Source organism: Orycteropus afer, unplaced genomic scaffold (genome assembly GCF_000298275.1).
Source record: "Orycteropus afer afer isolate SDZICR_OR568_19922 unplaced genomic scaffold, OryAfe1.0 scaffold00009, whole genome shotgun sequence".
NCBI classification, from domain to species: Eukaryota; Metazoa; Chordata; class Mammalia; order Tubulidentata; family Orycteropodidae; genus Orycteropus; species Orycteropus afer.
Genome location: NW_006921596.1, coordinates 18592415 through 18605084, shown reverse-complemented (window position 1 = coordinate 18605084; position 12670 = coordinate 18592415). Strand labels below are relative to the sequence as shown.

Here is a 12670-nt window from a genome sequence, read left to right as displayed (position 1 = left end):
ACCCCTCCTTGGGTTTCCGAGTTGGTATCACTAAGGAAGTAGCTTGCCCAACCTTCTGAGGAGTGGCTGATGGGTTTAAACCGCCAGCCTTCTGGTTAGCAGTCAAATGCCTTAGGTACTATGCCATCAGAGCTCCTGAAACCCCTCCAGACACTGTCAGATGTTCTTTGAGGGGGAGAGAGGGGATGGAAATCACCCTGGTTGAGAACCACTGCACTAGGCCACAGGTAAGCCAAGCATCATGTCTAAAAAGCTTCCCTTCAGGGCTGCTAATGGATCAGTGCCTGATCTTTATTCTGGAAGGCAGCTGAATCTGAGAAAGATATACATATTCTTATTCAAAACAAATACAACTTTCATTTCCCTCTCTCAGTAAGGCTGTGTTATTGTAGTTTCTTAGCCTGGAAGGTACTTTATCCAGAGAAAAAGAGAATGTTCTTATATTAACACATGATTAAGAGTTCTTGAATACACAACCAAACTGTGAATTCTTTGTATTGGAAGTGTGAGAATGACATACTCTTTCCACACATCTCTTAGACATGACAAAGACTGCTCAGAGAGGAGCAAAACATGTCTGTAGTCCGAGTCACCATGCAGTGTAATTGTAGTTAAGGAAGGAAAGGAGAGAGAAACTGTCTGCTTACAAGTACATGACAACGGTGGCCCCCATGACCATGAGGAATCTGCTCAGCGAGGAGTAGAAGTAGAGGATACTGAGGAAAACAGAGAATGTAGCTGCTGAATAGGTCCAGTCCAACCAATCTCGGTTTATCTCGTCATCTTCTTCCACAATTGGGCCACCTTGTGCATTCATCCGCAGATTCTGATTGGCTCCAGGATTGACCACCACTTGAGGAGCAGCATTCTGATTGGCTGGCTGATTTTCAGCTGGAAACTGGTTGTGAATCGGAGTTGGAGCAGGTGCAGAGACCACAGGTATCTCCTGTGTACTTGGTGATGGAACAAAAGCCCCTGACGCAGCAGTGGCCGCTAAACTAAGAGAAAAATGACAGAGACAGAAACTGTTGGCAATAAAGTACTGTGAAGACAGTGGCTCTCCTAACCTTACTTATCAGGGGTCTTTTACTGTTAAGAATTATAAGTAGATATGAGAAGGTATGTGCACACTTGGTTTTTCTTTAACTTAGTCAATAACTTCTTCACTGACAGTCATAGCCATAAATGCCTTTTCTGCCCCTGAGAGAGACCACATGATCAATTTCCTCTGGAATTAAACATCATGGTATGGTGCAAATTAAACATCAAGGACAGTGTAATAGCAAATTAAAAATTTTTCACAAAGCAAAAAAAAAAAAAAAACCCTTAAAAATGGAAATAGTAACATATTCTAAATAAAGTCATCAAACTATGTGTCAACGCACAAAGCAATTCACAGACGAGGTGGCAGTTGTCATTCGTACTCCACTCCACCCACAGAACTGGATGGAGAACTGATGAAATCTATAGAATTGATGAAAATACACTCTTCCCTCCATTCTCTACTCTACAGGTGACATGGATAGGACTGCCCTGAAGTCCCAGTGGTCCTGGCCGCCCCCAGCACAGCAGGGAAGGACTCACTACTGCATGTAGTACTGCCGGGCATATATCTGCTGGAACCAGGAGAGCTGCAGCCACCCGTAAGTTGTGTAGCCTGAGAAACCAGGCCCGAGGCCTTGGAATGTCTGCTGGGCAGCTTCAGGCCTAGGGAAAGATTTAAAAGAACAATTAAGAGTTGGTTTGGTATGAATAATGGAAAACATAAGTTTAAACTACAATCAGGAATTCAAGTCAGAGAGACAGAAGAAATTTTAAATGGGATACCATGGTCCTACTCTTAAAATGGAAGAATGGGTTTTAGGAGCATTTCCCAGTAGGCACCTGTGGAAGGCAGGCGTGGAAAGTGCTGGCTGTTGAAGCCCTCCTGCCACAGGGCAGAGTCCACAGGAAAACAAGAGCCCTTTGCCAGCACTGGTTCTCACTGTGCCTTCAACTTGGGGGGGGGGGTGCTGCTGCTGCTTTTTGGCACAGAAATGAAGTAAGCTGGACTTTGTCAGCTTAAGTGGATCCCTGCCCCATTTTTTTCCCATGCTGAGTCTCACTGTGGGTCCAAATCCACTGTTCAGCCTTTAGAAAGCAGCTCCAAAGCCCCTTCTCCCAAAGCCTTTCCTGAAGGCACTCCTCCCCTCCTCCGGCCCTGGATCTGACACTGTGCTGGGGACAGAGTTATCTGGGCACAGGGCATCACCCAGTGTGCTTGCTGACCACCTGGTGTCCTATACAGCCTGCTGGGCCTGGCACTTTCAATCTGTTATCCCACTCAACCCCAAAAGACCTGTGGGGAGGAGGACTCTTACCCCTGTTATAAAGAAGGGGAGCCTGACACCTTAGGGAAGGTCACTTAGCTAGTTAGTGGCGGGGGTGGATTTGAGACCTAGTGTCGTGCCAAGCTCCTAGTTCTGTCATTCAACACAGCTTCAAAATGCCATGGACAGGGATGTGGGGGCCACGCTGGCTTTGTGCTTCTTATGCAGTGAGCTCCTCTGGCAGCACTCACGACACTGAAATTCTCACAGAACTGAGGGGAGTCTGGGGGGCTGGTTATGTGGTGATCCATGCAGGTCAGCTTCCATCTTTAAGGAAAGTTATGTGTATGCCTGTTCAGTAAGTATTTGTTGAATGAAGTCACCTAGTTTTAATATGGTGAACTCCACACAGCCAGATACGGGCCTCAACTGTCAAGTTGTACAACCAGAGAAAGGGAAGCCACTGCAAGTTTTATATCCAATAATGTTCCAATTTGTAGGCTGACAGTCTCTTAATCAAATTCCATACCCAGAGTATTTCTAAGATCATATTCCAATACCAGTAAGTCCTGCTGTGATACTATTCTGATCATTTGAAAAAGTTACCGTACATGGAAATGGGATGGTAACAGAACTTTTGTTAACTTTGTTGGATCTGATGAGGATGGCATTACAGATGCGCAAAACAGCGAAGTGTCTTCACAGTTGTACATTAACATACATAGGGATGAAAGTACATAATGGCTGGGAGTTACTTTTAAATACTTTATAAGAAAAGGGAAAGGTAACACACGAAGCAAGTATGATAAAGCCTTGTTCATTTATTCGGCCTGGGTAAGGTGACATTATACAGTTCTCTCTCCTTCTGGGTATGTCTGAAAACTTTCATTAAAAAAAAAAAAAAAGAACTCTTCATTCCTTAAACATCTACCTTTATTTAAAAAAAAAAAAATGTATTAAAAACCAGTAGAAAACTAGTAGGGGCAGGGGAATGGGAGAGTTCCAGAATTTCAACTCGGTTAAATTATTTTTTTCCACAGGAACTTTTATAAGGTGTTCCGAGGGCTGTGACATCCAAACTTCAGAGCACTAGTCCCTTCTAGCTTTTGCTCTAAAGAAAAGCTCAAATTGCTCTAAAGAAATGGCCTCTTTTCCTTGTACCAACAGTGCTTGGCAGAGCACTTCTGAAACAGTCTCTTCACCTTTTGTCACCCATTGCTATGATAAACAAAGTCTAAAGCCGCTCGGTGAAGCAGCTGCTGGATGGTGACTGCCGCCTGTTTCCTACAGCAGCAATGCATTCCCTATCATGAGGGCGTCAGTAGTGGGCACAACGCAAACACACACACACAGAAGGGACAGATGCCTGCGTTTTTAATACCTGAGTCTCCACTTTTTTATGTGGTATAAAGAAAAGTTAAAGACATAAATGAAGCCCTTTACCAAGCAAAATTTTACGTTTTAAAGTTCTGTGACTATATATGTAGAAACATCTTATTCTTAGATTGATGCAAATGTCACATATTCCTGTTGTATGAACTGGTGCTTTATGACAACACTTACCTAGCGATGTTCTCCCATCCGGAGGGAGAAGGATTTCGAAGAGCCTCCCTTTGCCTTAAACCATCACTTGAGGAATCCCCAGGATACTGTCCGTGATTGAGACCAGTGGGCTGCTCTGTGGATTCAGCAACCTAAGGAAGTACAGTGTGAACATCAGAACAAAGGAGCTGATGTAACTGTGTGAAATCACGTAACAAGCATTATTTTGCTGTGAATGAATTATGTCCCCCACCCCAAACCTCTGAAGCTGACAAAATTAAATAGGTGCGATGTTATGTAAAAAAAATTCTTAAATGTGTTCAACCCAATCTTCACTATATAAATACTTGTTGCTGCTATGTGCTGTTGAGTTGGACCCGACTCATAGCGACCTCTCCTTGGGTTTCTGAGGCAGTATCACTACGGAAGTAGATTGCCCAACCTTCCTTCCAAGGAGTGGCTGATGGGTTTGAACTGCCAGCCTTTTGGTTAGCAGTCAAGTGCCTTAGGAGCTATGGTACCAGAGCTCCATATAAACACTTCAACAAAAAATAATTTGTATTTTTCCCTAGAGTCACAACACTATACTTTCATTAAAGTCTTCCAACGAAGTTATCATTGGTGAGAAAGGTTCTTGTGAATGCTCTGTATCTCTTACAGATGCTACATTTACAGTTCAACTCAGCCAGCAACCTAACGGAAGTGGAGTTTCCTATGCTATATTCAGATGTTTTAGAAAATGCAACTGTAATGCAAATTTAGAGTACATCCATGCTAATGTATCACCACTGCACAGTATGCCAATAGTCACTGTGAAACAAAAAATGAATGGTTTGGACTATCAAATATAAACAAGCTGTGTTGCTCTCGTGTGCCTTGCTGTTGAGTGATCGGGATACACAGTGATCGTAGGTCAAATCAAATGACACCCCAGAAGACAGTGTGATGCTAACTCTACTCTTCCACCACAACACTAATGGAATAGTAAATGGTCACTAGCATTCATAACACATTCTACTTCTTGGTACTCACTGGGGAAGAAAAAAAATGTTACCTTGTAAAAATACAATAAAATCTCTCTTAAAGAGTTTTACCCAACCGCCTTTATTTCTCCCTTGAGAACCTGAAGGACAAGACTGTTACTGACATGGAAAAGAAGACATACCTTTGCACTGGCTTCTGGAGTTTTCGAAGGTGTCTTCACATTGCACACCAAATGCAAAACATGCCGTTTTTCCTGCTAAAAGTATTAAGGAAGTATTTTAGGATCCAAATGCATGCTGGTAAGTCCTTAAAACATTCAGAAGCTCCTGTGAAGTGACGTACCTTTGGAAGTAAGTCCCTGAGACACAGGTGATCCAACAACAGCTTCCCAGAATAAATTAACCTCTGGTCCTCTGGACGCTTATCATGAGAAAGAAAAGTGACACAGGTCAGCATGTAGCCGTGACGAGTTCCCAGGCACAGAAAGGACTGTTCTATAGAAATAATGTGAATATGTGTGTTTTCTCCCCATAGCAAAACATTTTTTCAAAGTCTCATATACAAAACTTTTCATTTAGAAAGTCGTTAACTTTAAACTGATCAAAAACACATGAATAAATTTACGAGAGTAAATTCTCTCCAGTCCATAAAACCTAAGGCAACCTACCTGACTTCTTAACTCCCGGGGAAACTGCTTTATGCTGCTGAAAACCCTAATTTTATTTGGGGTTCCTACAGCAACTAATGGACCAGTCCATGGAGAAGGATATCATGCTGGGTAAAGAGAGAGGGTCAGCGAAAAAGTGGAAGACCCTCAAAGTGATGGGCTCAAGCACAGCCTGGACTGTGAGGACGGCACAGGAGCGGGCAGTGTGCTCTGTTGTCCACGGGGTTGTTGAGTCGGAGCCCATGTGACAGCACCCAACAACAATACCAACTAATTTCAAAAGCTGATTTGGTCTCAGAGAGAACTTTCTTTCAAGGTCAGTCTTCACCAAAACCACCTGGGATTGCCTCAAAATAACATGAAGCCAATTCTAAACTCAAGCATAAACTCTCTGTTGTCCCCTTCAGACATCCATTTTCCATGTTCTCCCGACATCATCATTTTTAAACATAAATTTGTATAGGTCAGAGATGTTTCACTTAGAACCTCGGGTCTTCAGACTTACCTAGTAAGAGTGATGTTGCTAACCCATGGAAGTCCTCAAGGAAGACTCCTCCCTACCACTGCCTTTTACCATATGATGCAACTAGAAACTACACCTGCTTCCCCAATTTGTGTACCTAATAGTCATTCTCAGAGCCAAACAGCCACTTAGTTTCTTGGAAGCAGCTGTGGTAAAACTGCCACGGTGAATTCTAAATGACACAGGGATAGAAACGTATTTAACAATAAACGAGCAAACTGCAAAGTAACAGAAGGAAAATTCACTTCTACGCTCTGGACAATATGGAACAAAAACAACCACACAAGTGAACCCTTCAGATAAGAATTTCACAGTCTTCCTGTCCCCTGAGTCCTTTCCTGTTGCCTCCAGAATTACAAACGTGCGCAGTTCAGAACACTGCTGACACTTACATAACATCCGAGCAGAAAGTAAATACTGGAAGGTCCAGCTCCCAATCCCTGTCACGTGGTGGGGAGGGAGGGAGGGCGGCGCTAAGGGGGATGTTGACAGATGTGTCGACCAAGTCAAGGAGCCTCCTTCCACCTGTTTTCCCTCGAAGTCACTCTTTACCGTAAAGTGCGCCCGGCTCCTCCCCCCGACTAAGCAAAGGCTGTCGAGTCCAGCGCGACAGGGAGGGGCCGACGGCCGAAAGTGGACCGGGAGGGGAAGAGCCACGTCTTCCCCCTGGGTGTGGGACCTTAAGGATGCTGTGCCTGGACCTTCCCACGTCTCTCTCGCCACCGGTGCGAGGTGGCACTTGGACCCTCCTCTCCGCACTGAGCCGCTACATCCATACAACTCATTTCACACTATTTGTTATTTTCTTGTTACTATCCATTGCATGCAATGCTATAGGGTCCTAGTTGCCCTGACGTTTTGAGAAACAGGCCTGGAGGGTGAAATGACTCACCCAAGGTCAAACTGCTGTTTCAGTGGCGTGGTTAGGGGTGGAACTCTGATTTGGGGTGACGAGGAAGGGACCTAGGGAGGTAGGGCAGGACTGTAACAGCGTCTAGGGGTTTGGGGAACTGAGAAGGAGAGGATGACAGGAAACGGCAACCCGTCAGGAAGGTGGGGTGATGGCGGCCAGGGTGAGAAGGCGACAGCCACTGGGCAAAGGGAGGGGCGCCTACGGCCCCGTCGGACAGGAAACCGGGGAAGCCACAGCCTTGGGGAGGTGCACAGGCAACAGCCGTTGGAGGAAGGCCCGCGAAGGAGTAGGCAATTGGAAAGGGAAGGCGAATGGGACATCCCTAGGAGAAGGACTGAGGGGGATGGCAACCCTGAACGTGAATAGGGGGCCCCTCTCACCGGGCGCTCGGGGTAGACGCGGCTCAGATGGGCCTTAAGGTGGCCCACACTCCAGCTGCGGTCGCAGCTCAGCTCCAAGTCGCGGTGGCGCTGGTTGGGGCTCTTCACTAGAAGCGTGACGGGCTCAAGCTCAGGCTGAGGATCCGGCTCCATGCTGGCTGCTCTGTGGACCCCGCTGCGCTCGGCGAAGCCAGGCACGCGGCACCACAGCCACCCGCAACCTCAGCAACTACAGTTCACGTCTCCCGAGCGCGCGCCCCCGCCTCCGGCGACTTTTATATGCACCCGGTCCAGGCTCTGCAGACAGTACCCTCTGTGGCTTCCACCCATTGGCTGAGGAAGAGGCCAAGGCCTTAACGTGGCCCAATCGGCGCCCGGTTTGGGGCGGCAGAGGGCGGCCTGAGTACGTGGGCGTGGGCTGATGCAATCCGCCGCCGTTGCGTCATTCCGAGCCGCAGCTGCGGCGGGGGAGCTGGTGTTCCGCGGCCATGTTTGGGTGCGCTGCGCGCTACGCTCAGCGAGGGGCGGTTGGCCCCTTATGTGCTTTGAGATCTTCCTAGCTCAAGTTGCCTGAGGCACCTTAGGGAAAGCCCTCTGACTGACGCGTCCATCCTCACAGTCTGTGCAAATTGTTTCCTCACAAAGCAGCACCCCCACCCTTTTTGACCCCAGGCACCAAGGCCAACGTCCCCTTTCTCTTCTCCCAGTGGCCCCAGAACCTGAACTCCCACAGCCAGTAGGCTCAGGGACTCAGTTTAACGAAGGGCTGGTGGACCCCATCTGCGAGCCCAAACAGGAGGACGTCTGGATGTGCATTAGAAGGGAGAGGAAGAAGCTAGGCAGATTTAGTGGCCTGGGCTCGTGGCCAAGAGGACAGAGGCATCCAAAGGGCTGTTGTCAATTGATCAATGGCCTCTTGGTCTTGAACGTCACACCCTCAAGTGTGGTACCTCATCCTTATTATGAATGACAAGCCGGCCACAGGCCAGCTTACACTTGGTGACACCGGAAAAAAACTACTCACACATGGTTCCTTTCAATTGCGGCTGAGACAAGGAGGACAAGGTCCTCAGTTTCCTAAAATATGACCACAGAGGCTTCTCTGTCACAGACACTCCCTCCCTCCCCAACTTCGAAAAAAAAAAAAAAGTCTTGAAAAAGAAAACTGACGACACTGCTCCCACCCTTGTTTCAACCCTGTTGGGACCTCTGTTGTTTCAGGTGTGTGGCGAGCCAATCCTAGCTTAGTAAGGAGAGGAGGGGTACGGGTGGAGCCTGGCGGCCTAAATAGAAACAATATAGGGTGATTTCTTCCTCAGTTGTCTCCATATTAAGTGGGAGAGGTGGGAGAGCTTTGGAGATAAATTGCTCTCAAGCTCAGCTTTCTTGGTTGGTATTTTGTCTGCTGAGGAGGGCTCTGTCCCTTGTTAGTTGTGCAGGGCCCCTGTGCTTGGTTTAGTGTTCTGCTGTCACTGTACTGAAATTCTCAATAAAGTTGAACAACAGCCCTGCATTCTCATTTTGCACTGGGTCCCACAGATTGTGAACCAGGTCTTTTCATACATCAAGATGGAAGAGAAAGACTGATTATGGTCTGGTCTTGCTACTAATGAGAAGCTGATCAATGGGGTACCAAACCAAAAACCAAACTCACTGCCATGGAGTCAGATCCGACTCATAGCGACCCCTCCGTGGGTTTGCCAGGCGGTATCACTACAGAAGTAGATTGCCCAACCTTCCTTCTGAGGAGTGGCTGGTGGGTTTGAACAGCCAGCCTTCTGGTTAGCAGTCAAATGCCTTAGGCACTAGGCCAGGCCAGATAAAACATGCAGAAGCCTTAGAGGGGACAGCCAGGGAGGAGATAAGAGTTCCGTTGGGAAATTAAATATCCACATATCATGGTATCCTCTGGTCTGTGGTGACAAACAGTAGGATCCCTCAAGACAGCTCATTCATTTCCACTCAGGAGCTGGGGAAAGGCTATCTGATTTCTGTGACTCCTTTGCGTTAGTAGTTTCTTTTAAAGGACTTTGGTGATTCTGTCTATAGAATACTTAGAAAAACACTAAATTCAAGTCAACAAATGTGCCAGGAATACAATGATAAACAACACAGCCTTGTTCTTGGACACCTTAGAAATACAATGGGGGTGAGAAGATAGTACAAAAACACAAAAATAAACAACCCAGGTCCAGACTCTGGTCTGTAAGTGCCTTACAGAAAGCTCCCCAAGCAAGGCTGTTGGGTGGAAAAAGTATTTTTTAAGGACTGTATGTGCTTAGACATGCATATATTATGCCTGTGTATCAGTAATGTTTGTATAACTTACAATATTCTACTTTGAAACAAACTAAAATAATGCTAAACCAAAAAAAAAAACAAAAACCTCACTGCCATTGAGTTGATATCCAACTCACAGCGACCCCTTTGGGTTTCTAAGCTGGTAAATTTTTATGGCAGTAGATTGCTCAGTCTTTCTTCCACAGAGTGGCTGGTGAGTTTGAACTGCCAACCTTCTGGTTAGCAGTCAAATGCCTTAGGCACTATGCCACCAGAGCTCCTTAAAATAATGCTAGATACATGTTATGAAACTGAAGTTGGGTATTAATTTTTAAAAAAGAATATCTCAGTTATTTACATTAAAAGTATACTCTTATTTATTTATCTCTTGTTGGAAGGTAAGATAATCTTCATCTGGAGAGGGAAAATGTTCAAGGGCACACACATACACACCCACGCACATGCATATGCACACACGCACACACATGCACATGTACACACACGCACGCACACACATGTGGATGTGTACACATGTGCAGGTGTACACACACGCACATGCACACACCTGCGTGTGGACCTGCACACATGTGCACACACCTGTATGTCTGTACACACGTACACACACATGCACACACACATGCACACATGCACAGACACAGAGTTTTAAACCAGAAGTCATGTGAGTTCCTTGTAGTAATCTGCAATCTAAAAAAATAAAATATTTTAGTGGCATAGTGGTAGCATAGTGCCTAAGGCACTTGACTGCTAACCAGAAGGCTGGCAGTTCAAACCCACCAGCCACTCCTTGGAAGGAAGGTTGGGCATTCCTACTTCCGTAGTGATACTGCCTCGGAAACCCAAGGAGGGGTTGCTAGAGTCAGAGCCAACTCTATGGCAAATAACAACAACAACAACAACAACAGTGACATAGTTGAGGCTCATTTACCTACCCATTACCAATTGCTCCCTTTTCTAATGATCATCCCTCCCAGAGTCATGTAGGTGCAGCCGAGGATACTGACCCCACTCTCTGCTCTAAGAGTGGGCCTCATATTCTCAGAATAATGCCAATCTCTGCCAGTGACTGATTCAGAATAGGCAGTTTGAACAAAACTCAAAATCATAAAAAAAAAAAACGACCAGGTTTATTGTACAATAGAGTCTGGTGAGACACCCAACACTATGGCCCCAAATTACCCTTCAGGCCTGGAATTGAACTCCTTCCTGCGGCTTCCACCCAAACAATAGGCAGGCATATGGGGTGAGCATATAAGTAGGTACACTCCTTAGAATGATCAATCATGGGAGAACAGAAGGGGAGTATTTGCACAGGGAGAGAGCTCAGGGGGCAGGAATGCATAGGAAAGAAGGACACCCGGAAGAGGAAATGGGAAGAGAGCTGTTACATTGTGGGGATTGCAGTCAATGTCATGAAACAAAATGTGTATGAATCACTATATGGAAAATGAATTTGCTCTGTAAACTTTCACCCAAATCACAATAAACATTAAAAAAAAAAAAAAAAAAAAAAGGCAGTATGTTCCACTCCATCAATAAGATGAGAAAAAAATTTTTTTTTTTTTTAAAGGCAACCCAAATGTCTCATACATTTCTGTGGGCCCTATGGGAGTGGTTACATTGAAACAGAAAGGAGAGGGAAGTAGAATCAGAGAAAAGGTAATTGGAAGAGGTGGAATTTGGAGGATGGAAGATGGGTGAGATTTGAGAAAAATAATAAATGCAGCTTTTATTGCCACTATAGAAGGCTGGCGGTTCAAACCCACCAGCCACTCCTTGGAAGGAAGATGGGGCAATCTACTTCCATAGTGATACTGCCTCGGAAACCCAAGGAGGGGTCGCTATGAGTCCGGTCCGACTCGACGGCACATAACAACAACAACAACAACAACATTGCCACTATGAGTCAGAATCAACCCAGTGGTAGTGGATTTGTTATTATTATTATTATTGATTAACCACACCCACCTGTCAGTTTGTCATACTGTGGAGGCTTGCACGTTGTATGAAGCAGAAGCTCTTCCAAATCCCAGCAGGGTCAGCCGTGGCGGACACGTTTCAGAGGAGCCTCCAGAGAAAAACAGAGTGCAGAGAACGGCCTGCAGTCGAGTCGGAAACTTAGCCAGTGAAAAGCCTGTGGGTTACAGAATTTTGTCGGGGACTTCAACTCACTTGCGTTGGACGTGTCATTGGGGGGGACAGAGCACTGTAGAGAGACAACACGTTTGGTAAGTGGAGGACCAGAAGAGTGCGGGAGACCCTCATTGAGAGGGACTGACACGGTGGCCCAATAATGGTCTCAGATATGCCAACAATCATGGAGGTGGTGCAGGAGAAGGCAGTGTTTTGTTCTGTTACACAGGGGTCGCCATGAATCAGAACCAACTCCGTGGTAACTGACTGGTACTGGTGGTTGCTGTATCCATACAATGGAGCACTACTCAGCAATGAAAAGGAATGAACTACTGATACCGCGCATGCAAAGACGTAAGTGAGTCTCAAAACCATGCTGAGCAAAAGAACCAGACACAAAAGAGCACATATGATTGCACTAATACGAAAGTCAAGAACAACCAAAACTAATCGATGGTGACAAAAAGCAGAGCAGTGGTTGCCTGGGGGTAGGGGTGGCAGAGATTGATTGGGAGGGGGCCTGGCAGTGATGTGCTGAAGCTGACTTGTACTGGCTCACAAGACATGATTGAGTCTCTTTCCTACTCTGCTTTCAGTGATAACAGGTTGATAGCTTGAAATTGGCCATGTGGGGATATTTACACCAGAGGGATTGGCAAATGCTATAAACCAGAGCTTTTTTCCCCCATCAGGGAACCAGTTGTGAAATTTACCAGCACACCACTGGGCATGAGGGAATTTCTGGGGTGATGAAATGTTCTCTCATGCTGATAGGTGTGTGGGTTACACATTTGTCAAAATTAATCCAACTATACTCTTAAGATTTGTGCCTTTTACTATCATAAATTATACCTCAAATTCTACAATGAAAAAGAATAAAAAAGGACAGCTGTCTGGGTGCTATTTCAGGTCTGCCAATCT

The 12670-nt window shown here is 45.9% G+C and overlaps 1 protein-coding gene across 1 annotated transcript in view; it reads right to left on the bottom strand.

Annotated features, from left to right (window-relative positions):
• HERPUD1 (homocysteine inducible ER protein with ubiquitin like domain 1) overlaps positions 1–7471 on the bottom strand; it is a 10032-nt gene extending 2561 nt beyond the window's left edge. Inside the window, exons 1-6 of the mRNA XM_007947343.2 lie at positions 7319–7471; positions 5178–5255; positions 5017–5088; positions 3873–4003; positions 1585–1707; positions 648–998 (exon numbers count right to left, since the gene is read on the bottom strand). Of these exons, the coding sequence (XP_007945534.1) occupies positions 648–998; positions 1585–1707; positions 3873–4003; positions 5017–5088; positions 5178–5255; positions 7319–7471 (908 nt within the window). The remainder of the gene's footprint in view (positions 1–647; positions 999–1584; positions 1708–3872; positions 4004–5016; positions 5089–5177; positions 5256–7318) is intronic.
• Between the last annotated feature and the right edge of the window lie 5199 nt (positions 7472–12670).